General features: G+C 44.3%; 1 protein-coding gene across 1 annotated transcript in view; it reads left to right on the top strand.

Annotated features, from left to right (window-relative positions):
• Window positions 1–23,036, top strand: part of COL17A1 (collagen type XVII alpha 1 chain) — a 73,884-nt gene extending 50,848 nt beyond the window's left edge. Inside the window, exons 43-54 of the mRNA XM_056850448.1 lie at window positions 1,901–2,014; window positions 8,653–8,781; window positions 10,227–10,304; window positions 11,262–11,390; window positions 13,058–13,147; window positions 13,712–13,822; window positions 15,424–15,567; window positions 17,922–18,344; window positions 20,149–20,280; window positions 21,523–21,585; window positions 22,134–22,205; window positions 22,956–23,036. Of these exons, the coding sequence (XP_056706426.1) occupies window positions 1,901–2,014; window positions 8,653–8,781; window positions 10,227–10,304; window positions 11,262–11,390; window positions 13,058–13,147; window positions 13,712–13,822; window positions 15,424–15,567; window positions 17,922–18,344; window positions 20,149–20,280; window positions 21,523–21,585; window positions 22,134–22,205; window positions 22,956–23,002 (1,532 nt within the window). The 3' untranslated portion in view covers window positions 23,003–23,036. The remainder of the gene's footprint in view (window positions 1–1,900; window positions 2,015–8,652; window positions 8,782–10,226; window positions 10,305–11,261; window positions 11,391–13,057; window positions 13,148–13,711; window positions 13,823–15,423; window positions 15,568–17,921; window positions 18,345–20,148; window positions 20,281–21,522; window positions 21,586–22,133; window positions 22,206–22,955) is intronic.
• The last annotated feature ends 1,310 nt before the right edge of the window (window positions 23,037–24,346 follow it).

Below are 24,346 nucleotides of genomic sequence, written 5' to 3'. Positions count from 1 at the left end.
TCACAAGAGGTTATAGTCCCACTGTATACCACATTGGTCAGGCTGCACCTGGAATACTGTGTGCAGTTCTGGAGTCCTCACTTTAAAAAGGATGTGGACAGAATGGAGCTGGTACAGAGGATAGTGATGAAGATGATCAGGGGCCTGGAGAGCAAGCCCTACAAGGAAAGGCTGAGGGACTTGGGAATGTTTCGTCTGGAAAAGAGGAGGCTGTAGGCCAGAACTGCACTGAGAAAAGGAATAGGAGGTGTGCTGGAAGATTAAGTCCATGTTGTAGATTTTATAAGGTGTATGATCCCATATATATTATTTCCCATTAAAAATCAGTTTTACGAAAAGCACAGGTCTTTAGCCTGAATACATTTTTGAAATGTGCATGCATTTCTTTAGTTTTCATAGTTTATTCTATTTTCTTGTCTGCAAAGAGGAATGAAGAGCTATGCAAAACTCTGAAGCCCTGCCTGTTGACCACTCAGAGTTCTGCTCATACTCACCCTCTGACTTCCAAACTACACGTTACATCTACCATGCAAATGCTATGGGAACTTGTAGCCATACTATAGCTCTGAGTTGCCTATAGGAACACAATTCAGAAGTACTGCAGGGGTCAGATTCAGATCGGGACCATGGGGGGGGGAGGAGGAACTTCTGCCTTCCTCCCTGTGTCATTTTCCAAGCTTGAAACTGCCCAGTAAGGTGTTATTTGGCCCATTGGGGCGCTGCACATGCACTGAATGCTTTCATCCATCTATAAGTCCTCATGGCAATCACATGGTGAATGCAGACACAATCGGGATTGCCAGCTTCCAGGTGTGGTCTGGAAATCTGGAATTACAGCTGATCTCCAGATGACAGAGATCAATTCCTCTGGAGAAAATGGCAACGTTAGCATTATGCTCTATGGGATTGTACCCCCTGAGGTACCCCCCGATCTCTGGGAAATTCCCAGTCCAGAGCTGACAACCCTAAGACACATCGTTGGACTGCAGATGTCACCGCAGATGTCACCAGATGCTATTTGCATTGTTGGAAGCATATCTAATAAACCATAATGGCTGAAAAGCTTTCCCCATATAAAAATGAAAGCTAAAGGTCCCAGGATGCTCACTTCTCTGACACATACTTTTCAACATTTGTGATTGCGGATGCGTCAGATACTGAAGTCACTGAGTATGCTAGGACTTAACTACAGTTATAAATAGCATCGCTGTATGTAGCCTTTACATTTGTAGTATATCCTTGTAGTCTCTGTCCTTGTTCTGAATTTTGAAAAGAAAACGTTCAGAAAATTTGGTGCAGTGCTGCTTTGGACCATATTCTTGGTGGGACCCTCAATTAACAATCATACAGCATCAAAGCATAAACCACTGTGTGTGGTGACAAATTAACAACCATCTGTGGACAAAGCTACACATCATTATACTAACATGTGCTTCCCAGACATGTTGTCTGCTCGTTAACATGAATTGCAGAGGTGGGGAAGCATTTGCAGATGGAGTCAATAGGTGGAAAGGAATGCTTAACTATTCTTGTGTCACTGATTCTACTCCACAAATTTGCAGAGGCTGCCCACCCCCCAGTCATTTCCCACTACAATAAGGCTTCTTCATGCCTCTGAGCATGGCTGGGGGGAAACCACTCAAACAAAGAATGCCAGAGAGGAACACTGGAAGGGAAGAACGGGCAGATTCAGAAAATGTTTAACGTACCTCCTGCCCATCAGTACAAATACCAAACCCTCATACATGTACACGCATGACCCTAACAAGGCAAACATGGGGTATGGAAGTATATTTTCTTTGCAATGTGCAGTTTTGCCATAAGAGTTCGCAGGATGTGCTTTCAACACAAAGGTCAGGGTCTGTTCTTGCTTTTATAAACTTATGTTTCATTTCTGCAGCTGGATCTAGAGTTTCTCAGGGCCCTCCAGGGCCCCCAGGCCCTCCTGGACAACCTGGCCTAGGAATTGGTTCAGTGCAGGAGATCCAGCAGTATGTTGCTGAGTACCTACAGAGTGAGTACCCACAAGATTTTTGCCTAACTTTCCCAAGGCCATGTTGTTTTGTGCCTTCTGCTGCTGATGCTACTGTTATGGGCTGTCCTTGGCAGCATACACTGCAAATGCCTCTGAGGGTAGCCGGGAGAATGTAGGTCAGTCTGGAGCTCCTGTACCTTTTGAGTGCTTAGGAACTGATCAACACTTTATGCAGCATGAGGATGGTTGAATTCTGGAGTGTGTGTGTGTGTGGGGGGGGGGGTTCATATATCTTAACTTCCTCTAACTACCAGTATGTAGTAAACTGGCTCTTCAGGAAGAGCGAAGGGGCCGTGGCTCAGTGGCGGAGCATCTGCTTGGCATGCAGAAGGGTCCCAGGTTCAATCCCTGGCATCTCCAGTTAAAGGGACTAGGCAAGTAGGTATTGTGAAAGACCTTTGCCTGAGACCCTGGAGAGCCGCTGCCGGTCTGAGTAGACAATACTGACTTTGATGGACCAAGGGTCTGATTCAGTATAAGCAGCTTCATGTGTTCAAGCTATACTAAACTTTTCTCTGTGGCCTTCTAATTTTTTATATGCAAAGAGTTGTTTTTAATGGAGAGGTGTATTTTTAAAAAATGACCACCACACCTGTTGGCCAAAGGGCTATAGTGCAGAATCAGTCTACCTTCTCGCTCAGAGGGAGAAGGGCATCTTCATTATGGGTGTTTCCTTTTCCTCTTATCTCGGGAGGCAGGAACCAAATATTTAAATTTTTCTGACCTCTGAGGGTAAACGCCCCCTTGTGATCAGTTCTATTTCCTGCCTTGAACGGGAAAGCAGCCTTCTAGCAGCTCTCTGCTACAGAAATAATAGAGAAACCTTAACCTTACTTATTAGACCTAAAAATATTCTTATTTTAACAAACCTAAACTTAACCTAACTAATCTACTACTCAATTCTATTTACTGTCTTAATTTTCTGCCTATTCTCCTCAGAAGGGTCTTTTCCCGCCAAAAAAAAATAAAAAATGGCGGATCGGCATCAGGACAGCTATATAGCGCCTGCCAATTTAGACCCTAGCCTGCTAGTGGCCTTACCACTACAATTAGATGAACCCTTGGACAGTCACTCTGGTGACCTGAGGACCAAAACTCAAAAGGGAAAGGCAAAAGCGGCAAGAACGGCGCAGGCAAGTACAAACGGCTTGGCTCGACCGCTAACAAGCGCGCCAAATGCCTGCTGCAAAACGCACGCTGCTCTGCCGCGCCTGAAAGACGCGACTGCCAGATCGCAACAGAAAGCGGCCGGGAGAAAACAGCGGCGGTAGCCGCTCCTCCCACACAGCATGAACGGGGGAAATGAAGGAGGCTGGCGGCTCGCCTTTTTGCCTCGCCCGCCGTGCTCCGTCCTTAGGCGGCTCGCCTATTGTTATTCAAGGACGGGAAGCAGCGGGAAGCAGCCAGGAGAACACAGCGGCTATAGCCACTTCTCCCACACTGCACAAACGGGGAAAATGAAGGAGGCTGGCGGCTCGCCTTTTTGCCTCGCAATGCTCCGTCCTCAGGCGGCTCGCCTATTATTATTTAAGGACGGGAAGCATCAACGGAGACATCGACTGCCGGTAAGGTGACTTCGCCCCCCCCCTCATAGATGCAGCCTGTTTTACTCCTGTAAGAGCAGAGCTCTCCGCCCTGATTAAAAACGCCTTCTCAGATGGCTTAAGGGCAGTACAACCTCCTTATCCTGCCCCATCCATACAGGGATCGTAGGGATCACACCCTCCAGCACCACAAACAGTAATCTGATTGCTAAAAGGGCAGAATATCAGCCAAAGCAGGGGAACGACTGTGGCTCAGTGGCAGAGCGTCGGATTGGCATGCAGAGGGCCAATTCTGGTAGTAGGTGATGTGGAAGACCTCTGCCTGAGATCCTGGTGAGCCAATCACCAGTCCAAGTAGTACCAAGAGAGTACGTGCTGGCCAGCCTAAGCAGCGCTGAAAGCTAATTCACGGTCACAAAATTGCCAATTGGTACCCAGACTGTCTATAGTATTTAACGCAGAAGATTTCCTTCTGCATTGGCATAAAAACCTAGCTACTCTTGATCTCTCAGAGGACTCAGAGTGGGAGAAAAGACTCCAGATAGGTTTGTGCCAGCGCTTGATTATTTCTAACTCTGTTGAAAGCAGAGCGGGAGAAACCAATGGCACCCATACAATGCTCCACAGCCTCTAGGAAGCCTTTATATTTGGTTTATCGGTGCTTCTAAAATTCTAAAAGTGCCTTCAGTAGAATCACCTGTCACTGCCTTTACTCCTTCAACCTTGTTACATGGCCTTGCCATGATTAGGGACCCTACAGATAGGAAGGCAGAGTTAGCAGGCATAAATGCTCAGAGGCCTTGGCACTCACTATCAAGCGCTTCTATCACATCTGCCCTAGTATACAGAGCGGCAATAATTTGGACTAGGAAGTTATATCAACTTTTTCCACAGGAAGAAAGAAACGCCTTTACAGGAGTACCCATGTTTTTTGAGAGTGGTATTCTTTCTAACTGATTCGAACTTCGATACCATGCCATATGCAGCTAGGACACTAGCCGCAGCATCAGATGCCAGAAGGGCATCCATGTTTTTTTGAGAGTGGTATCCTTCCAGCTGATTCTACCTTAGATACCATGTCATCCATGTTTTCGAGAGTGGTATTCTTTCTAGCCAATTCCTCCTTAGATAACATGTCATATGCAGCTAGAACACTAGCCACAGCCTCAGCTGCCAGAAAGGCTCTCTGGGTACGCCCCTGGCAAGCGGAGTATATAGATCAAAATTGGTTATTATGGGCTTCCTGTATCAGGGAAAGACCTTGCTTGGAGACAATTTGGTCCCCATATCAGTGGAGACCAAAGACAAGTTTCTACGCAAGGAATCCAAGGGATCACTCCCTCTATGTCCTTTCGTGCATACCACATATTTCAAAGATACAGACCTGATCAACCTAGAAACCACCGGAACCAGAATCGCAGCTCCTTTAGTAAAGGAGGACGATTCAATAAATCTCCAAAATCCTCCACCTTCCAGGGCAATAAAGGGGATAAACCCGACCGCCCAACCAAACAGTGACGCCAGCCACCAGTCAGTGGAAGGCAGGCTCAGCCTATTACACCGTCAGTGGTCACCTCCCAACCAGGCCTCTGGGTCACAAACATTATCTCACAAGGCTATCAGATAGAGTTTTTCTTACACTCCTTCACATCGACTAGTAATATCTCCAACATTCCCCCCCCCAAAAAAAAAATCCATAGAACTTCAGAGGCCTCTTGGACATCAAGGCGATGGAGCCAGTCTCACCATTAGAGCATACATTGGGAGTCTATTCAGTATTCTTTACTGTTCCCAACAAAGGCGGCGGATGGAAAGCCATCCTAGACCTCAAGTTTCTGAACAGATTATCCCATTAAAGCGCTTCAGGATGGAGACACTAAAGTCAGTCACACAGGTCCTCAGGGAAAAGCATTTTCTTACATTCTAATACACCCGGCACATTGTTGTTTCCTTCGGTTCCCGTACAAGGGACACCTCTTCCAATTCAGGGCCTTACGATTCGGGTTATCATCGCCCCTCCTCGAGTATTCACCAAAGTTCTGGACACACCAGTCACATCTCTGCGCGAGGAGGGCGTGAGAATGCACCCTTCTCAGACGACATTCTGATTTGCGCAAGCTCAAACTAGCAGAGCATAGATCATTCAGAGAGAGTTCTAAAGAGGTTAACAGAACACTGGTCATAATCAACTTCAGAAAGACCCACTTAGTTCCATCCCAACGATTGAGAGAGATGGGGGATGGACATAGACACACTGACAAACTCCTTATACCTTCCAGTGGACAAAAATCCACAACATTTCATCTCTAGCAAAGAAAGCGATTAATTCCCGGTCGCCTTCTCTAATGTCCCTGACCAAACTGAAGGGTCACATGTCTGCATGCATTCCCGCAGTTCAAGGGGCACGCTTACGAGCAAGACCTCTTCAATGGTTCTTAAGGCCGTACCAAAGAGACATACCAAGGAAGAAGTGACAGAAATCTCATCCTGACCGATGAAGTCAGATCAAGACTAGTATGATGGTTTCAGTCTCAGAATTTGACGAAAGGAAGTTGGTATCTCCGTCCAACACCAATTCAAATCTTCACGGACGTGTGTCTATCAGGTTGGGAAGCCACACTCAAGGGACAATGGCTCAAGCAACATGGACTATCAAGAACAGAATCTTCACATCAGTGCCCTAGAAATCAGGACGATCCTCAGAAGCGACTACATTTTTCCTTGGGCCGAGTCCAACCTCTCATCAAAATCAGCAGAACATATTCAGGGCACAGTCAACATACAAGCAGACTGGCTCAGCAGACAGGACATCAGCGAGGCAGAATGGTCTCTACATCCAGAGGTCTTTCAACTTATTACTCAGAGATTCGGCACGCCACAGATTCATCTGTTTGCATCCAGCATCATCCACCAGCTGCCAAGGTACTATTCCATGTACCGTCAACAGGGGGCGGAACAAATGGACCTCTTAATGTCACCAGGGCCACACGACCTACTGTACGGGTTCCCCCCTCCCTCCAAGGGTATTGAGAAAGGTACGACTTCAAAAAGCATCAGTCAGATTCATAGCTCCATATTGGCTGCGATGACCGTGGTTCCCATCTATAATTCAGATGTCCATACAGAACCATTGGAGACTTCCAGACAGACAAGATCTCCCTCTACAAGACCCAATATGCCATCCCAATCCAGGGTGGTACAAACTGACCGCATGGGCACTGAAAGGAGATGACTTATAGCCCTAGGTTATAGCCCGGTGGCCGTCACTACCATATTGACAACAAGGAAGCCATCAGGAGGGACAGAGCTTAGGGCTAGCTACCTGCACTCTACAAAGGCAACTGGCATCTATAGCTACCATAGTACCCAAGGTATCTGGATACCGCTTAACCAAACACCATCACATAAAAGCCTTTTTAAGGGGCGTCAGTTATTTAGCTCCTCCTGTTAGACACAGGTTCACAACTAGAGCCTGCACACAGCTTTGACAGCACTCACACAACTACCATTCGAACCAATCACTGAGATAGGACAAAATGTAGCTGCAAGTTTCACAGGGAGCAGGACATAGTGCTTACATCTTCTGCACTAACCCCAAGAATCCTAAGGAGAAGGCCTGGCACTAGCTAGACCTAAGAAGGGCACTACCTGTTTACATTTATCTTACTAAAATTATTAGGAACTCTGACTCCTTATTCGTTCATATCTCACCACCTGACAAGGGCAAGCATATGTCCAAGGCATCCATTAGTAGGACCATCACCTTATACATAACACAGGCTTATAGAATAAGTAACCTACCTGCTCCTGCGGGCGTTACTGCCCACTTGGGAAGAAGTGCGGCTACTTCAGCAGCCTTCGACTGCCGTGCTTTATGGAAGAGATATGTAAGGCTGCAACTTGGTCCTCGGTGTCCACATTTGTGAGACACTACAAATTAGATCTATACTTGTCAGCAGATGCCGCCTTAGGCAGACGAGTACTGCAAAGTATACTTCAGGATGTCTAACCCTCCCAAGGGCGGGGGACAGCTCTTGTATGTCCCATAATGAAGATGCCCTTCTCCCTCTGAGCGAGAAAGAGCCTTGGCTACTTACCGTGAAGGCTTCTTCTGCTCAGAGGGACGAAGGGCATCTTGCCCGCCCAGACGTCAGTAAAATATAAATAAAACAAATAAAATAAAATTACAGGTAATCATGGTTACATCTAACTTCCAGTTGACATTCAATTCAAGTTAAACGCTGTTTGTTGGTTCATGACTTATAGTTATCCTAAAGGTTCATCGTTAATGTTTATTAGGAACTTATTTCTTGTATAGAATTATAACTAACATGTTTCTTCAGTCTATCTTAAATATATAAGGCTCGGAAAGTCTTTAACTGATCACAAGGGGGCGTTTACCCTCAGAGGTCAGAAAAATTTAAATATTTGGTTCCTGCCTCCCGAGATAAGAGGAAAAGGAAACACCCATAATGAAGATGCCCTTCGTCCCTCTGAGCAGAAGAAGCCTTCACGGTAAGTAGCCAAGGCTCTTTCCTTTACGTTCTTATTCTGTGCAGTGCAGACGCTGGTTCTTGGCTTGCCTTTCTCATGTTCTACACCACAGCTCGCTCCTGAGCCCTCTCAGTGGCAAAGAGGCTCTAGAGTAGCTGGAGCTCCACTAGTTGGGGAGGTTGGAGGACAACTGAAACGAGGGCAATTGGTCTCCAGTTTCTCTTTTAAGATATGATGATCTCTTGTCACAGTTTGTGTGTAACAGACTATTTTATTTATATAAGTATACGATTCTTCTTTAGGAAATTAGAAGACCTGTAGTTGTTTTCCAGATAAAGTCAATGAAATCAAATGAAGAGATCAATTGGTTAGATGTTCAGAGTCTGAATCTCAAAATATTCTACCCTTGCCTTGCTCTGAGACCTTATTCTTGGAGGGTAAAAGGATGTGTGGAATTAACAAGAATGTGTGTGGCTTCCCAGTATTATTACAGTAAAGCAACTGAAGAACCAGGAATTAATGTAACCATGACACCTATCGATTTCTGTAATGATTTAACTTCATGCTTTACTTAATTAGGGGATGGGCGTTATCTGGTTGCACCTCAAGGCCCACCAGGTCCTCCAGGTCTTCCAGGACTTGTTACCATTGATGAAGAATCTTTGGACTATGGCAAGTTGGCCCGTAATGTTATGAACCACATGTCTGGTAAGCACCCTCTTTCGACAAACCAAGTTTCTGTTCCTCCAGTTAGGTCTTCATCTTTATCCATAAACCACAACATAAGAGAAAACAGAATGTATTGTTTCTTCTTCAGTTTGGAGAAATGTCACTTTCTTGAGAACAGCTTTTGCTTCTGGTTGTGTCATGATCTTGTGACCTTTCATTTGAGACTTGGGCCATTAGCAACATCTTAACATTTCCAGAAGATGTACTAGACATAGGCTCTGTATCAGACATAGGCTTTTGGTGTTAGTGAACCTTCTCTGTAGTGGTCCTTTGATGTGGTACCAGACTCCAATAGGGTTTCCTTCTCTGCCATATTCCCCTATTCTCCTGAAATCCACTTTTTGTACTGCTTTGCAATTAATTGTGGGCTGTCCTTTCTTTAAAAAAAAGTTAGAGCACATGTTCAATATGAAAATGTTGCTTTTTGTATGAAAACCTCTAAATACTCTGTAGAAGAATACCTCACAATTTCTTTGGAACCATTCCATGTGGCTAAGGTTTGGCAAAAACAGGCCAACATAAGTTAGACCCAATCTAATAATATTAAGACTAAATCCCATTGAAATAAAAGCCTGATGCTATGAAGGTTTACTCAGAAGTCCCCCGGAATTCATGAGATTCTGTCCTAAGGAAATGTGAATAACATTGCAGTCTTAATAATTTAATGGTGAACTTCAGTTCTGCTGATTACAATGGAACCTGGCTAACAACTTCCTTTGCTGGATTATGACCTTTTCAGATTCAGTGGTCAAATGTATTAAAGGCCTTAGAAGCACAAGTTTCTAGTAAATGACCATAGGGTACTGAATGGAAGACATGTGCCAATGCTGTCCACTGGGGAATCATACTGTTGGATTGAACCATTAATCTTACATAGTTGTACACCCTGGCCCATCACTTTGGTCTTTTGTGCATGGCTGTTTCACTTGCTGTCACCCTCTGACAACTTTGGATCTTTGTGTTGATTATGCATGCCATTTCCAACCATCAGAGGCCACCTCGCTCTACCCCTGCATTTACCCGCGTTTTGACCACATTTTCAAATGTGGGATAAAACAGGTCCCTGAAACATGGACAAAATGCGGGGAAACACAGGGGGAAAGTGAGGCAACCTCTGATGGTCAGAAACGGCATGCATAATCCACACAAACACCTGAAGTCGTCAGAGGGGTGACAGCGAATGAAACAGCCATGCATAAAAGACTACGTTTACAGAGCAGACATTTTCAGTGTTATAGGCAAGATATTAATCAACTCACAAACCCATGGTACTACTGTGATATTCTTCCACCATGCTGGAGCAGAATTCTGGACCTAAACACTTTCAGCACCTTGCATCATTTTTTTGTTTGAAATGGCCCTGCCCATCTTCTTTTTCATTGTGCCCTTGTGTTTCATGTCTCTGAGTATTTCTCTTCCTCTAGCTTTGGGCGTCTCTTGGACATCTTCCCATTCATCTTCATCAACAACAGTTTATGATGATCTCCTTTCCATGCTACAGAGTAAGTGGATAGCTCAAAGACTGCAAGGGTTTCGCATCATGCAAGATTCTTTATGCTTAAAGTGCTACAAGGAAAACGCGTATTTATATGAATAGAGTTAAGCAGAGTTGTTTGCTAGAGTATTTCTAAGTTCGAAGGATGCCTGGCCCCACCTTCCAGTGGTCTGGTCAGTGAAGGTGGAGGTGCTAGGATGACTGACAGCCATGGGAAGCAGTTTTGATTACCTTCACTTTCCCGACACTGCATCTACCAGCCAATGACAGCGGGCAATTTTAGAAATAATTTGCTCCAGTTGCTGGGTTATACCCATGGCTATCTATATTTACCTAGCAATGTGCACATGTCACAGTTTGATTATAAATTGGTATGCCCATGGCACATGGTTCATTTTTCCTGCATAAGCATACTTGCCACTTGGGAACACTTGGCACTTATATCTCATTATATTGTAATAATGTTTTACTATATTATAGCAAAAACTTAAATATAAGTAGTCAACTCTGCATGAAATTGCTTACTGTAATAATTTACACTAAGTAATTTCATGCAGAGTTGACTACTTATATTTAAGTTTTTGCTGGTTTCCACTATCGTACAATGGCCTTGTCCCATGTACCCTTATGCCCATCATCATAAAATTTCTGACTATGGGCTGGCTTCTAGAAAGTGGTTCACAATTTCTTATTCCAGTATTCTCAGATAGGAAGAAGCTGCTTGATGCAATGGAGATTCTCTCTGAATTAATTTTCTTGGTGCCAACATGTTGGCCAATGTAAATTGCAAGCTTGGGCGAACCTTTCTAGAAGTTAAGTGCATGTAAAAGCATATGAAGAGTTGATTGGTTGAGTTAAAACTAGATCCTTGCATTTTAGAAAAGCCTCCTGTTTCTGCTAATTAATTTTGCTTCAAAGCAGAAAATAAGACAAGTGAAAGTTTGATTTTCCTTATATTTTTAAGGACAGGATGTTCGTCAACTATTAATTGGACCTCCAGGCCCCCCTGGGCCACCTGGAGTGGGAGGAGATGGCTTATCTGTGTCGCTGGACTATGATGAATTAACCAGACGGGTAGTCAACTACATGACTAGTAAGAACTCCTTTTAGAACTCATCCCTGTAAATATGCATAGCTATTATTCTGTGATTTATGCAAACATCCCTGCTAGCATTCTGTGGGTGGCTTGATCAGTCTTGCTATGCTATCCATCCATTCTATCATAAAAGTTTACTACCTGATATTGTGTGTACAGTTGCATTGGTATAACTGACTCTTTGGTGCAGAAATTCTCAGGATGCTGAAATTTAAGGGGCTTTCACTCATGCCATGATTATACTTCACTTATCTGATGCTATCCAGTGTTTTCACTTGACACCGTTTTTCTGTATCTGGCTCTGGCTGAAAATTGTTATGCTGAAAATTGGCTTACAGAATCAGCATAAATCCACGGTTGTGATGTTGTACTGCAGCAATGTGAAACATTCTAAGGGTTGTATTCTGCTATCTGTGAGTACGAGAATCATAGGATCTTCCCTGCCCTCCCCACTACCAGGAACCTTTTTCAATACCAGGAAACTTTATTCCTGGGATGGAGGGATTCACAAGCCATATGGGTTGGTGCCTGCAATGGGGAGGGGAAGGGGCAAAATTGCTCCTTTTTCTTTCATGAGCAAAGCTCTACTCATGTATGAGGCAGGAAGGATTATCTTGTTCCTCTCCCCCTCTCCACTGCAATCATCAAACCTGCACTAGCCATTTGATCCCAGGAATAAATTTCCCCAGGGTTGGAAATGGTTCTAGGGGAGAGGAGGATGAGGAAAATCCTGGACCATAAGCACATTTTTCTGGCAGTTCATGAGATCTAAGCCTAAGTATTTATTTCCCACCTTTACTGCATTAGAAGGGTGTTTCTACTTAAGAACCATATGACATGTTGTGAAATGAGATGGGCAGTGATAAGTCAATTCTTTATTTCCATCCACACAGAATAATCCATAAATTACAGAGGTACTTGACTTATTAGTTCACAGTATTTGTCAAAATAAAATGGGCCTTGTATGCGATCCATAGAACATTTGCCCATCAGTTTTGGGTTGGGGCTCATGATAACGTAAAGAGTCACTCATAAATTAAATTTTGCAAGTGGCCAAGGTGCTGCAAGACTGCTTTGAAAATGGACTTCATGGATGGTTGCCAGTGGCCCCCTGGGCAACAACCCACCAGGAACTTTCCATGTAAGTTGAATGGCCAGTCTGCCATTCATTTTACAAAGATGCTCTCAACAAGCTTCTTCTATCACATTTACTACTTCAGTTCACTAATTGGAATATATTCCCAGAATGAGGCTATGAATTAGAGTAGTTAGTGGAACATCTTGGCCCACAGCTTGGAAGTAACCAAACAAAATATGCCATAAAAAATGGCAGACCTGGCTTTCACTGGCTAAAAATTCATAAAGGATATTTGTCTTTTTGTCATGTGGTTCAATTTTTTACATAAAGCAAAGATGTGAAGAAATAATTCTCACAGAGAAGACCAGAGTTTGCCTCAAGGTCAAGCAAAGAGTCAAATACACCTGTTGCAAGGAGAATTTAAGGACTTGAAGCAGTTCCTCTATGTTAACATTCTGGCTAGAATGTGATCCCACACTCTGAATTATGGGCAGCATATAACCTTTGTTTCCATGTTTCTTATTCAAATCTATAAAACATTTCCTTTTCCAGTTCTCTTACACCCTTTCATTTGTTAATATTCTAGGTTCAGGAATTGGCATTGGGCTTCCTGGCCCTGCAGGGCCTCCTGGTCTGCCTGGAGCATCTTATGGAGAAATCTTAGCTTTGCTCCAAGGTATGCCTTGCAATCCTCTCGAGCTAGCTTGGTGGGTCAAACATATGGACAAGCAAACATAAGAGGAGGATGTCTCACACTGGGGCTGCCAGCAAGAACTGATGGTTCATTGTCTCATTCTTCCCTTCTCTCCCACCCCAGTATAGATGCATATATTTAGGTCTCCATTTAATTCAGGTTCACCTCACTCATTGGAAGCAGATGGCTAGCGATTAAACTGGGTGGTTGTATTCAGGATGGACAGTGGAATCCCTGCCCAGGGGGAAGCTATATCTCTGCTTTCAAAGGTTATTTATGCCTTATAATTGCTTTTAGCCACCTACAAACAGCCATAGTTTACTCCCAGGGATGCAAGGTTGATCGTATTATTTATTGCAGCTTCTTTCATTCGCCCAATCTTCACATCCATAAACAAAAATTACCGACCGAGCCTTTTGTGTAAAGAATGGTGATTCTGCCAGGGAGATTAGGGGTCATGGGCAGGGACACAAGTGCTTTGCCTAGCTGGCATAGAGGAAAGTGGCAAGAGTTTCAAGCGCTCATTCATTTCTTTTGCTCTTTCAGCCTCAGAATTCAATGGCATTGTAGGGCCACGTGGTCCCCCAGGCCCACCAGGACTTCCAGGCAGCTCTCTTTCCAGCCTCACTGCAGCGGATATCTTCACATACTTGCAAAGTAAGGTGTAATAGAGTCTGCCGTATGCCTTATTATTTAATGTGTCAGGTAGAAGCCTGAGCCATCACAGGGGGGAAATCTGCATAGGACAGAATAAGGACATTTAGCCACGTGATGTTCCTTACACGACAAACCAGTGTTCCCCAACATGGTGGCATCCAGATGGGAAAGGAAGGCAGGAGCAATGTAGCATGATGTATCAATTGTCCAAAATATGGCTGGGCCAATGAAACCATCAGTGGCCTACCGTATATACTCGCGTATAAGCCGAGTTTTTCAGCCCAAAAAAAGGGCTGAAAAAGCCGGCCTCGGCTTATACGCGGGTCAATACGGTAGGGGAGGGGAGGGGGGAGGAGGGAGCAGGGAGGAGGGAGAAGGGAGGGAGCAACTTACCGCCGCCGCCATCGCCGCCGCCACCGTTGCCTGGCCCATGCAGCTTCTCCCTGCCAGGAGCGCCCTGTGAGGGCCTCCTGCAGCCGCTGCAAGGCCGCGCGGCCGCCGCCGCCGGGCGCGCCTGGCTCCCCCCGCCCTGGAAGGGCCAAGGGAAGCCGGCTGCGGCCGCTGCAAGGCCTTGCGGCCGCCGCCGCCAAACACACCTGGCTCCCCCCGCCCTGGAAGGGCCAGGGGAAGCCGGCTGCGGCCTCTAGAAGGCCACGCGGCCGCCGCCGCCGGGCACGCCTGGCTCCCCCCGCCCTGGAAGGGCCAGGGGAAGGTGGCTGCGGCCGCTGCAAGGCTGCGTGGCCGCCGCCGCCGGCCGCGCCTGGCTCCCCCCGCCCTGGAAGGGCCAAGGGAAGCCGGCTGCGGCCGCTGCAAGGCTGCGCGGCCACCGCCACCGGGCGCGCCTGGCTCCCCCCACCCTGGAAGGGCCAGGGGAAGCTGGCTGCGGCCTCTAGAAGGCCGTGCGGCCGCCGCCGCCAGGCGCGCCTGGCTCCCCCCGCCCTGGAAGGGCCAGGGGAAGCCGGCTGCCGAGCGCGCCTGGCTCCCCCCGCCCTGGAAGCCTCCTGCGGGGGGCCCGCCGCCGCCACCACCGCCTTCGCCGGGAGCCCTGTCAGGTAAGCCTGCGGGGGGGGGGAGGGGTTATAAGCCGACCCTCGGCTTATACGCGGGTGCCTAATTTTTCCCCATTTTTGGGGAGAAATTAGGCACCTCGGCTTATATGCGGGTCGGTTTATACATGGGTATATACGGTAATCCCATCTTGGAGCATATGAAGGAGCATCGTCTTATAATTTTGGTTTTATCTGTCCAACCATTTTGCAAGTACAAAAATAATACACTATCTTAAAATTCCAGGGAAATCATATTAAGAAAGAATTGTAGCTATTAACAGAGTGCAGTAGGCTACATTTCAATTAAAACTGTCCTTGAGAGATCCTTGCTGAAGGTTGAACATATGGCTGTCTTTACACTAGAACAGACCATTGGTCCATCTAGTTCAGTGTTGTCTGCTCTGGCTGGTAGCAGCTCTCCAAGGCCTTTATCAGTGCCTGCTACCCAAGATCACTTAGCTGGATATGCTAAGGATGCAACCCGCTCTATCTATAGCCCTTCTCCTAAAAGTTAATGGTTTAACTAAAACAGTTTATTCTTTTTGCTCTCAGATGCAGGGTACTCCACGCTTCCTGGACCCCCTGGGCCACCGGGCCCCCCAGGCCCCCCAGGCTTTTCAGGAACTGGCCTTGAGTCCTATGGTAACAAGATTTGGACCGACGAGTTCAGGAGTGAATTGATCCAATACCTTACTAGTAAGTCCCTTTTCATTTCCTTTGCTATAGCCAGCTGTTGCTTTTCCTAAAATGCCAAGTCTGCGCCTCATCCTGGCTCTCTGCCTAAGGATGATCTCATACTGTTTTGTAGCATCTGAGAAATACATATTCCAGCTGTTAACCTAGTCCCCTGAAAAACTGAAAGTGTTCACTATGGTTTTATTTTAAGGAGGACTCATACGTTTTCTTTCCTTTGGAAGTCACATTTATGGAAGAGATCTTTTCTTTAATTTTTGCTTCTTAAGAGGAGGGAGCCAGAAGAACTGAGGGTACCCCCACCTCTTAAGAATGACCCCTGCAACAAAGTATTTCCAAAAACTGACTCTTCTATGAAGAGTATCTTGCACATGATCCTGAATTTCTTTTGCTATGGGGCCTACATGGTTACATTCATAATAAACTGTGTGGGATGATGTTGGTTGCACAAAACCTGCTTGGTTTTGTGCAACAATGTACATAACAGACCCCTTAAAAAAAAGTAAATCCCTATTAGTTTGCTGTTTGCCTCCAAGGAGAATCCTGGGAAGTTATTCCACGCTTCCTTGCATTGCCAATCTTCTGGAACCGTTTTCCCAACCTGTAGATTGGGACCCCAAAGTGGGTTGTGTAGCATATGAAAGGGGGTCGTGAGCCAGCCCTCACTGAAGGCTGCTCCTGCCCTTTATACCATTCTTTTTTTCCCCTCATTCTCCTTGTCAACATCTCACATTCTTGCTTTCCATCTCCTTTTGCAAGGAGTAGGGTACAGTAGTAGCTGGAAGAGGGGGAAATGGAATGCTGATTGCTTGAGGGAGCTGCACCCTTTGTGGTTTTCTCAGCAATATCTGTTTGGCCGCTGTAGAAAATGCAGTGCTGGACTAGATGGGCGACATGAGGCAGTTTGCCCCTGGTGCCAAAAACAACTCAGGCTGGCACCAGATGGGTCACCATAGCAAGTAAATATGTGTTTGAGGGTCACCATACCAAAAAGGTTGGGAACTACTGTTCTGGAAGACCTCAGTAGTTAAGAGCAAGGGTAATGTAATGATTAGAGTATCAGACTAGGACCTAAGAGACCCAAGTTCAAATCCCCACTCTGCTCTGAGGCTCACTGAGTGACCTTTGGCCAGTCACTCTCAGCCTATTTTACAGTACTTTTGTGAGTATAAAATGCAGGAGGGAGAACCATGTATGCTACCCTGAGCTTCTTGGAGGAAGGATAAAGATGTGCTAGACAGATACGTACATATGCAGCCTGCTTGTCTTGGTTGACTGTAATAAATGGGAGGAGACGGGGGTGGGGAGCCAAGAGCAAGCCAAACATCCTCCTCTTCCTAGATGTCCCCAGGGTCAATTCACATGATAGCCCTCATGACCAAGATAAGGATTTTGTATCACACATATTCCATGCTTTCTAGGTTTGCGGGGGCTGTATTCCAATCACAACAGCAGCATACGTGGAAAAGGGGTTTTGGCCTTCCCCCTTGCACCATTTTCACAAACTGCAATGGCTCTGGGAGCTGCTGTTTACTCTGTTGGGAAACTTACTTGTACCAAAGGCTACATGCAAGTTCCCTATCAGAGCAAACAGTAGTTCCTTGGGGCTATTTCAATATGTGAAAATGGTTGGGAGGGGTGGGGGATAAAGCCCCTTCTCCAGCATGCGCTGTTGTGACTGGAATACAGACCTTTACATCCCTGCACAGAGCTCCTAGTGCACATACATAATGGCCACAAGGGCTTTGTATCATGTAAATTGGACCCCAGCTAAATATTTTACTTCTGAAGCTCTGCATGTTGGTGCAGATTTTCACAAGTATGTATGCAACCTGTAGGGTTTGTGTCTTCTGCAGTACCTCTAGAAGATATTAAGACAATTGGTCATCTAGCCTGTTACTGTGTACTCTGATAGCAGCTTTCTAAGGCAGAGAGCTATTTTCTGGTGTTGCTACTTGAAATCTGTTTTCAAGTGTAGATGTTGGGGACTGAACCTGGGACCTTCTGCATGCAAAGTATATACTCTACCACTGAGCTCTGGGATCAGAGACTGAAGTGAAAATTACTAAGTCATATGGGTCATTGTAAACCATTGTACATTGTTTCTAAGTAACCCACAACACCCAAGTTGGAACAGGACACAACCTCGATGAGTACGCTATGGCCAACCCTTAGCAGTTAGCACTGCTGATCCATTCCAGCTTCAGTGGAAAATTACTGCCGATCTTTACCTATATTCCATCCATCCCTATATTCCATCCATCATGACTGTCCACACTCCTACAGAGCAACCCATCTCTGTCACCAGAGTCATTCATGATTAGTGCAATGCTATTAATGCCTACTTTTTGTTGTAGGTGATGACATACGTGGTTTTATCAGAGGTCCTCCTGGGCCACCAGGGCCACCCGGACCGAATGGAGATGGAAGCACTATGTCTGGATATTACAGAGGGTCTCTAAATTCAGAAAGATCATACGGCAGGTCCATGAGTTCAGACGTATCCTATGGTGCCACAGGGGAATACGGTGGTTCAGTGGGAAGTAATGGAGCAGGCGAATCTTATGGTGCACTTGGAGCAGGCGGATCGTATGGTGGTGCACTTGGAGCAGGCGGATCTTATGGTGATGCACTTGGAGCAGGCGGATCTTATGGTGAATCACTGAGTGCAGGTGGATCACAAATGAGATCAACAGGGGCAGGAGGATCCTATAGTGGATCATTTGGTGGACCATTGGATTACAATGAGTTGGCAGTTCGAGTGTATGAAAACATACAGAGTAAGTAAAGTTTATTCTTATGCTGTCTAAAAATGCTCAGGGTGGATAGCTATACTTTCAATTAAAAAATAAATATCTAAATAATAACCACACTCTAAAACCTCCCTATGTTACCTATTTCATTAAAAACTCTACAGGTTGTTTCTGGAAAAAATGTTGAGACTTTGATGGTATAGAGAAATGACTGAAGATAATGGAGAAGTGACTGACAATTCTGTTTTTGATAAGCTTGTTGTATGGGCTTGATAATCATCTTATTCTTTAATCAGCCTTCACAATCTCTGGCAATGGTGGACTGATTTGGGACATGGAGCTTGAACAACAACAAAGTTGTGTTTCAGTTGAAGTCAATGCAAACAAAGTCAATGCAAATAAAGACTGCAACAAATTCTCATAAGGCTCAGAATGATAGATTATATGTAGAAGAAGTGCTTGGAAATTTTGCATATTTTGAATTGTTGCCTGTAGTGTGGGCATTAACTAGGCTCTTACCCATGTCTAGTATTCAGCTTTTAGTAGTCCACATCAAACATATTTTAAAGTGTTTGCCAAAAACTGCTGAAAGCTAAATCCTGCACATAGTGGCAGATTCTCTCAGGATTGGACTACATGCTTAGTAAAATAGGAAAATGTAATTGAGTGCCACTGGAACTTAACATGAAGAGCTATGGTTCTTGAGTTTCAACAATTGGACTAAACTTATAGGCCAGTCATAGACCAAACAAGAAACAGACCTTGGCCTGCAGAGTAATGTTGCACTACCTGAAAAGGGAGTCAGAGCACAATTGACCTTGTATTGTATAGTACTATATAGGGCTATAGAGGAGTGGTCCTGTAGTTGGTATGTCCTAGCATTATCAGCACCAGCATTCCACAAAGCTTCAGAGACAGGCTGTATCCACACATTGCTGGATATAGCAATAATTTTCAACTGGACTGGCTTGTTCATGGGATCATCCAATTGTAAAAGACTGCTATAGCCCAATGATAGTGCAACATTCAACCTTCTAGTTGAATATTTGCAATACACACTCTTGGGTCTATATAAAGGGCTCAATTATGTTATGATTTCTTCTGCATTTATTTTAAATGTAATTTTGCAAATTTAGCTTCAGGACTGCTTTAACAAGGAGAACATTTCCTTCCCTCCAATGTTTCTCACCAGAAAAAGCCGTTACTAAGCTGCTTATTACCCCACTTGGGGAAAAAAATACAGGTACCTGTTAGTTTTCCCTAGGTGAAGTAATCCCGGCAGTTAAATTCTCACCAGAAAAAGGCCATTTAATGTCAAAATGGAAGAAATCCTAACATGTAGTTGAGCGATATATGGCTACACTGGGATACATTGTTCGCTTTTCTGGGGAAAAGCTCAGGTGGAGGAGCCTAGATTCTTGAAACTGGGATTGTTGCTGCAATTTTGTTGTTGTTGACAGCCCAGTCTGTTGTAACTTTTCCGTATTTATGTGCCCAAATAGATTGGCATTTATGAGGTAACTTTTTGAAGCAAACATTACGTAAGATTTAGCTGCGAGTTAGTGTCCAAGCTTAGCGCAACATATCATCTGTGAATTGTATCTTCGTCGAGAATGTTGTGGATGCTTTGAACTTGTACTTACAAGAGAAAACTGCAGTTGCTAAGAAGAAAGACTTTCTATACTGACCCTTTAGAAAATGAAAAATTCCCAGTTGTAGAGCAAGCATTCTAAAGAATCAGGACTGAATCTTCCTTTCAGATGGGGGGGGGGGGAATAATCCGCTCTTGTGTTTTTGGTGCTTCATTCATACTTGTGTTTGAATGTTCCAGACAGAGGGCTCTTCCAGGACTTGATGACTTACACTACACAAGGACCACCTGGGCCTCCAGGGCCTCCTGGCATCAGCAGAGTGTTTGCATCCTACGGAAACGTCACTGAAGACCTTATGGATTTCTTCAGAAGTAAGTGGTATCCTGATTGTCATTTACTATAGGACACTACTGCAGCTGTGCTTTTGTTAGGAGGAAAGTAGCCTAGCTGTGAATAAACCAACAAAGAGGCTGATGCAGTTGCTTAGATGCCTGTTCATTCTTTGAAATGGTTCCACCTGGGTCCTGGACCTTCTTAGTTTGCTGAGCTAAATGACCTTGTTTCAAGCAGGGCTTCTTAAACTTTTCCCACTCGTGACCCCTTTTCACCCAAGAAATTTTACGCGACCCCGGGTATATTGGTATATAAAATAGGTATACCAATCATTTACTGATAATAAATCATAAAGAAATTTATTTTAAAACTATTTTTTGGTATACATATAATTTTACCATTTACTGTTGCCAAATTTTTCGCGACCCCAACATTCAGTGGGGGTCGTGACCCACAGTTTAAGAAGCTTCGCTTTAAAGGACCTAGAGAACGGGACTGATCACAGGGGTGTTGGCCAGGACCCCTGTTTGAAGTTACAACATTATAATAGTTGCAGTAAGTAGTAGATCTCATAGACAAAAAGGCAAATGCGATCTTGGGCTGAATCAACAGAAATATAGTGTCCAGATCATGCAAAGTGATGGTATTGCTTTCCTCTGCTCTGGTTAGGCCTCACCTAGAGTATTGTGTTCAGTTTTGGGCACCGCAATCTAAGAAGGATGTAGACAAGCTGGAATATTTCCAGAGGAAGGCAACAAAGATGATGAGGGGTCTGGAGACCAAGTCCTAAAAGGAAAGGTTGAAGGAGCTGGGTATGTTTAGCCGAAGAGGAGAAGACTGAGAGGTGATATGACAGCCCTTCAAGTACTTGAAGATGGTTATCATACAGAGGATGGTGCTGAGTTGTTTTCTGTTGCCCCAGAAGGTTGGCCAGAACCAACGGGATGAAATTAAATCAAAAGAGTTTCTGTCTAGACATTAGGAATAATTTCCTAACAGTTAGAGCGGTTCCTCAGTGGAATAGGCTTCCTTGGGAGGTGGTAAGCTCTCCTTCCCTGGAGGTTTTTAAGCAGAGGCTAGATGGCTATCTGTCAGCAATGCTGATTCTATGACCTTAGGCAGTTCATGAGAAGGAAGGCATCTTGGCCATCTTCTGGGCATGGAGTAGGGGTCACTAACTGTGAATTTCCTGCACTGTGCAGGGGGTTGGACTAGATGACCCTGGGGGTACCTTCCAATTCTATGATTCTATGACATGCTATTTTGTTTGTTTTCTGTAGCTTATGGAACTATTCCAGGCCCACCTGGACAGAAAGGAGAGGTGGGATTCCCGGGACCCAAAGGTAAGAATTTTGTTGTCATGCCTGCCAAGATTAGAGAATGCAAGACACAGAGATGGATATCCAACAGTCCTCCCCTCTTGACCCAAAGTGAATGGAAACCTTAAAAGGTTGATGTGGCATACCATAAAGTGGAGGTTGGGGGTTTAATCTTTTGAAGAAAATAGGTAAAACTGGATTCTTATGGATTGATAACATTCAAAGAACTTGCGGCCTGGTTTATATATATACACCCATCCTCCCGGGGCTGGTCCAATTGGCACGAACTCCTCAAGCTGTTAAGTGAGATTGCAGTAGTTTTAGGAGTGCCATTAAATGGTGTGTAATCTGAGAATTGCCCACAACTTTCTTCAGATGTCAGAAGGAATCCTTGAGCGCACTCCTTTCTTTTAAATCAGGACATGAAGGTGTTTGAGATAGAAAAATTATTTGGACCAACCCTTTGTTGGACAAAGGCATGTTCCTCAGGCAGCTGTGTTATTCCTTGTAACAAGCAATTTCAAGTTACTGGCTAGGCAATCATGATAAAATTATCTTCTTTGCTTTTGCAGGTGATACTGGACCAATGGGGCCACCAGGCCGCCAAGGCCCAAGAGGACCAAAGGGTGAAAAAGGCGAGAAAGGTATTTGTCATTTCTAAAATAGGGGAATGCTTTATATAGTTTAAGACAGGGAAGCATAGTACCCCCGCAACAACATAAGAGAGCTGGTTTTCCTAATGTCTACATGTCCTGTGCTGTTAGCCTTTCCTGTCTTTCACAAGGAGACCCTTCATATTATTTGTCAAGACAAAATAGAAAAAGAAGCAGTCTCAGCTACATTCCTTAGGCCAGAGTACGGGGTGTGTTGAATGGTATAAAATCCCTGCATGTACATTGCTTCCACATAGGAAACATGCAGACTGTCACATGTGTAAATGACATGATTTAGACATAATTTGGACATGTCTGAGGGAACCTCATGATTCTTCACCTTCCCCCACAGACTAACAATCCAATTAGAGGGCAAACAGGAATTTAGAGTTATGCCCAAACCATAAACTATCCTTTGCTCTCTTCTTTACAAACCAAGATTCTACACACTAGTTTGTAGGGGAGCATGCAACAACAATTGATTCAGCAACAACAAACTTGTTTTCTGAAAAAAGTGTCCAAACCTAATTAGGCTGCAGCACACAAGGGGAAGGTGTGTGTGTTTGTGCACATAACATCATATAACCTCAGGCCACAATTTGTCACTGTACCTGAACCATGCCAATGGCATACATAGGCTTTCCATTTCTTTACAAAAAATGCACTTATTCCTGGCAACAATAGTTTCACCTTGTTGAGTTTTAATAAAACAATATTTTCTTCATCTTCTCCTTTTCTTAGGTGATCAAGTATATGGACGAAGGAAAAGGAGAAGCATTGGAGTCTAACTTAAGAATGTGGCTTAATGTACAGACTTCCTAAATTGTTCTTGGTTGATTTTTTTTGCTCCCAGTGGAGACAAAGCCTTAATTTCTAGTGACTTCCAGTTATCTATTTTCCTCTAAGACTTGGCGTTTGAAAAATGATATTCATGGTTTTATTTCACTGATGTCTAAAATCCAGACATGAAAAAAACGTGTTTCTTTGTTAATGCCTGTAGATTTGTGATGGTTTAGAACTGGGTCTAAGTACAACCAGTATCTAAGCCTGAAGTTTTTATAGCATTGCATTTGAATGTAGCCTTCAGGATATACCCACACCTCATTTCTCCAAATGAAAATTCTTCAGAGGAAACTAAAAATCAGGTTCGTGTGTTCAATGTACATCCAAAATGACCAACAATCTAGATTAAAACATGAGATGTGACTATACTCCAATACAAGGCAGTAAGAAGCGTATGATTCCCCATTTAATACCAATTGGTAATTGCATTGCAAAAATGTGAAGGACTTTGAGGCTTGTTAGTATTTAAGCATTTTTTGCTAGAATCACATTTAAAAAGAAAATGTTTGTTGTGGTAATTTCTATCGCATTAAGTTTTTAAAAAATCCATTTTAATATACAGCTTCCCAATTAAAGGGGCAAGCAGGCACAGTCAAATGTGTGCTATGGGGCAGTAAGCACTGGGTATGTGGCTTACTCTCTTATAGGGAGTGCAGTCATTCCCTGTCAAAGCAAGTAGTTTTATCTGGGACGCTGCCCATTTTTGCTTATTTACAAGGTCAGAACTCACTTTATAAAGTGCTGTCTGTCTTTGAAGGGCATATGCCACTCCTATTGGCATGGACTGATATGTACTTAGGGGAATATGGGCTACAGACCTGGGCCATTGTCATGAAGTTTCCAACAAGGCAATTAGAGCACACATTCACATAGGCAAATTTGCATGCTGTGGTTTCCATAACCACAAAATGTACATGCATCATGGCAGCAGTTGGGTGGTGGTCAAGTATGATCAATTGCTTTTGACAAACCTGCAGTGATGACACACTGATAATCTTCCTAATTTAGGCCACAGTAAAAGCACAGCAATCTGCAGATAACTAAATTATTTCTTTTACAAAGCCAGTTGTGAACAAGACTCTATAGGTTTCAGCTGTTGATAAATGGAACCTGTGAGCCTCACAAATTTTTACTTTGATGGAGGTGTTAAAACTTTAAATCCTGAATCGATTATGTGTATCTGAAAGTTGTCAGATTGATATACTATAACAACTGTGGCTGGGCTTTAAGATCTAGTCTTGATATTTCATTACCAAGGGTAAATAACTTGCCATTAGCTAATGGGAAAT

Source organism: Euleptes europaea, chromosome 5, assembly GCF_029931775.1.
Source record: "Euleptes europaea isolate rEulEur1 chromosome 5, rEulEur1.hap1, whole genome shotgun sequence".
Lineage (NCBI taxonomy): Eukaryota > Metazoa > Chordata > Lepidosauria > Squamata > Sphaerodactylidae > Euleptes > Euleptes europaea.
Note: the sequence above shows the minus strand (reverse complement) of the source record. Positions and strands in the feature narration are given on the sequence as shown.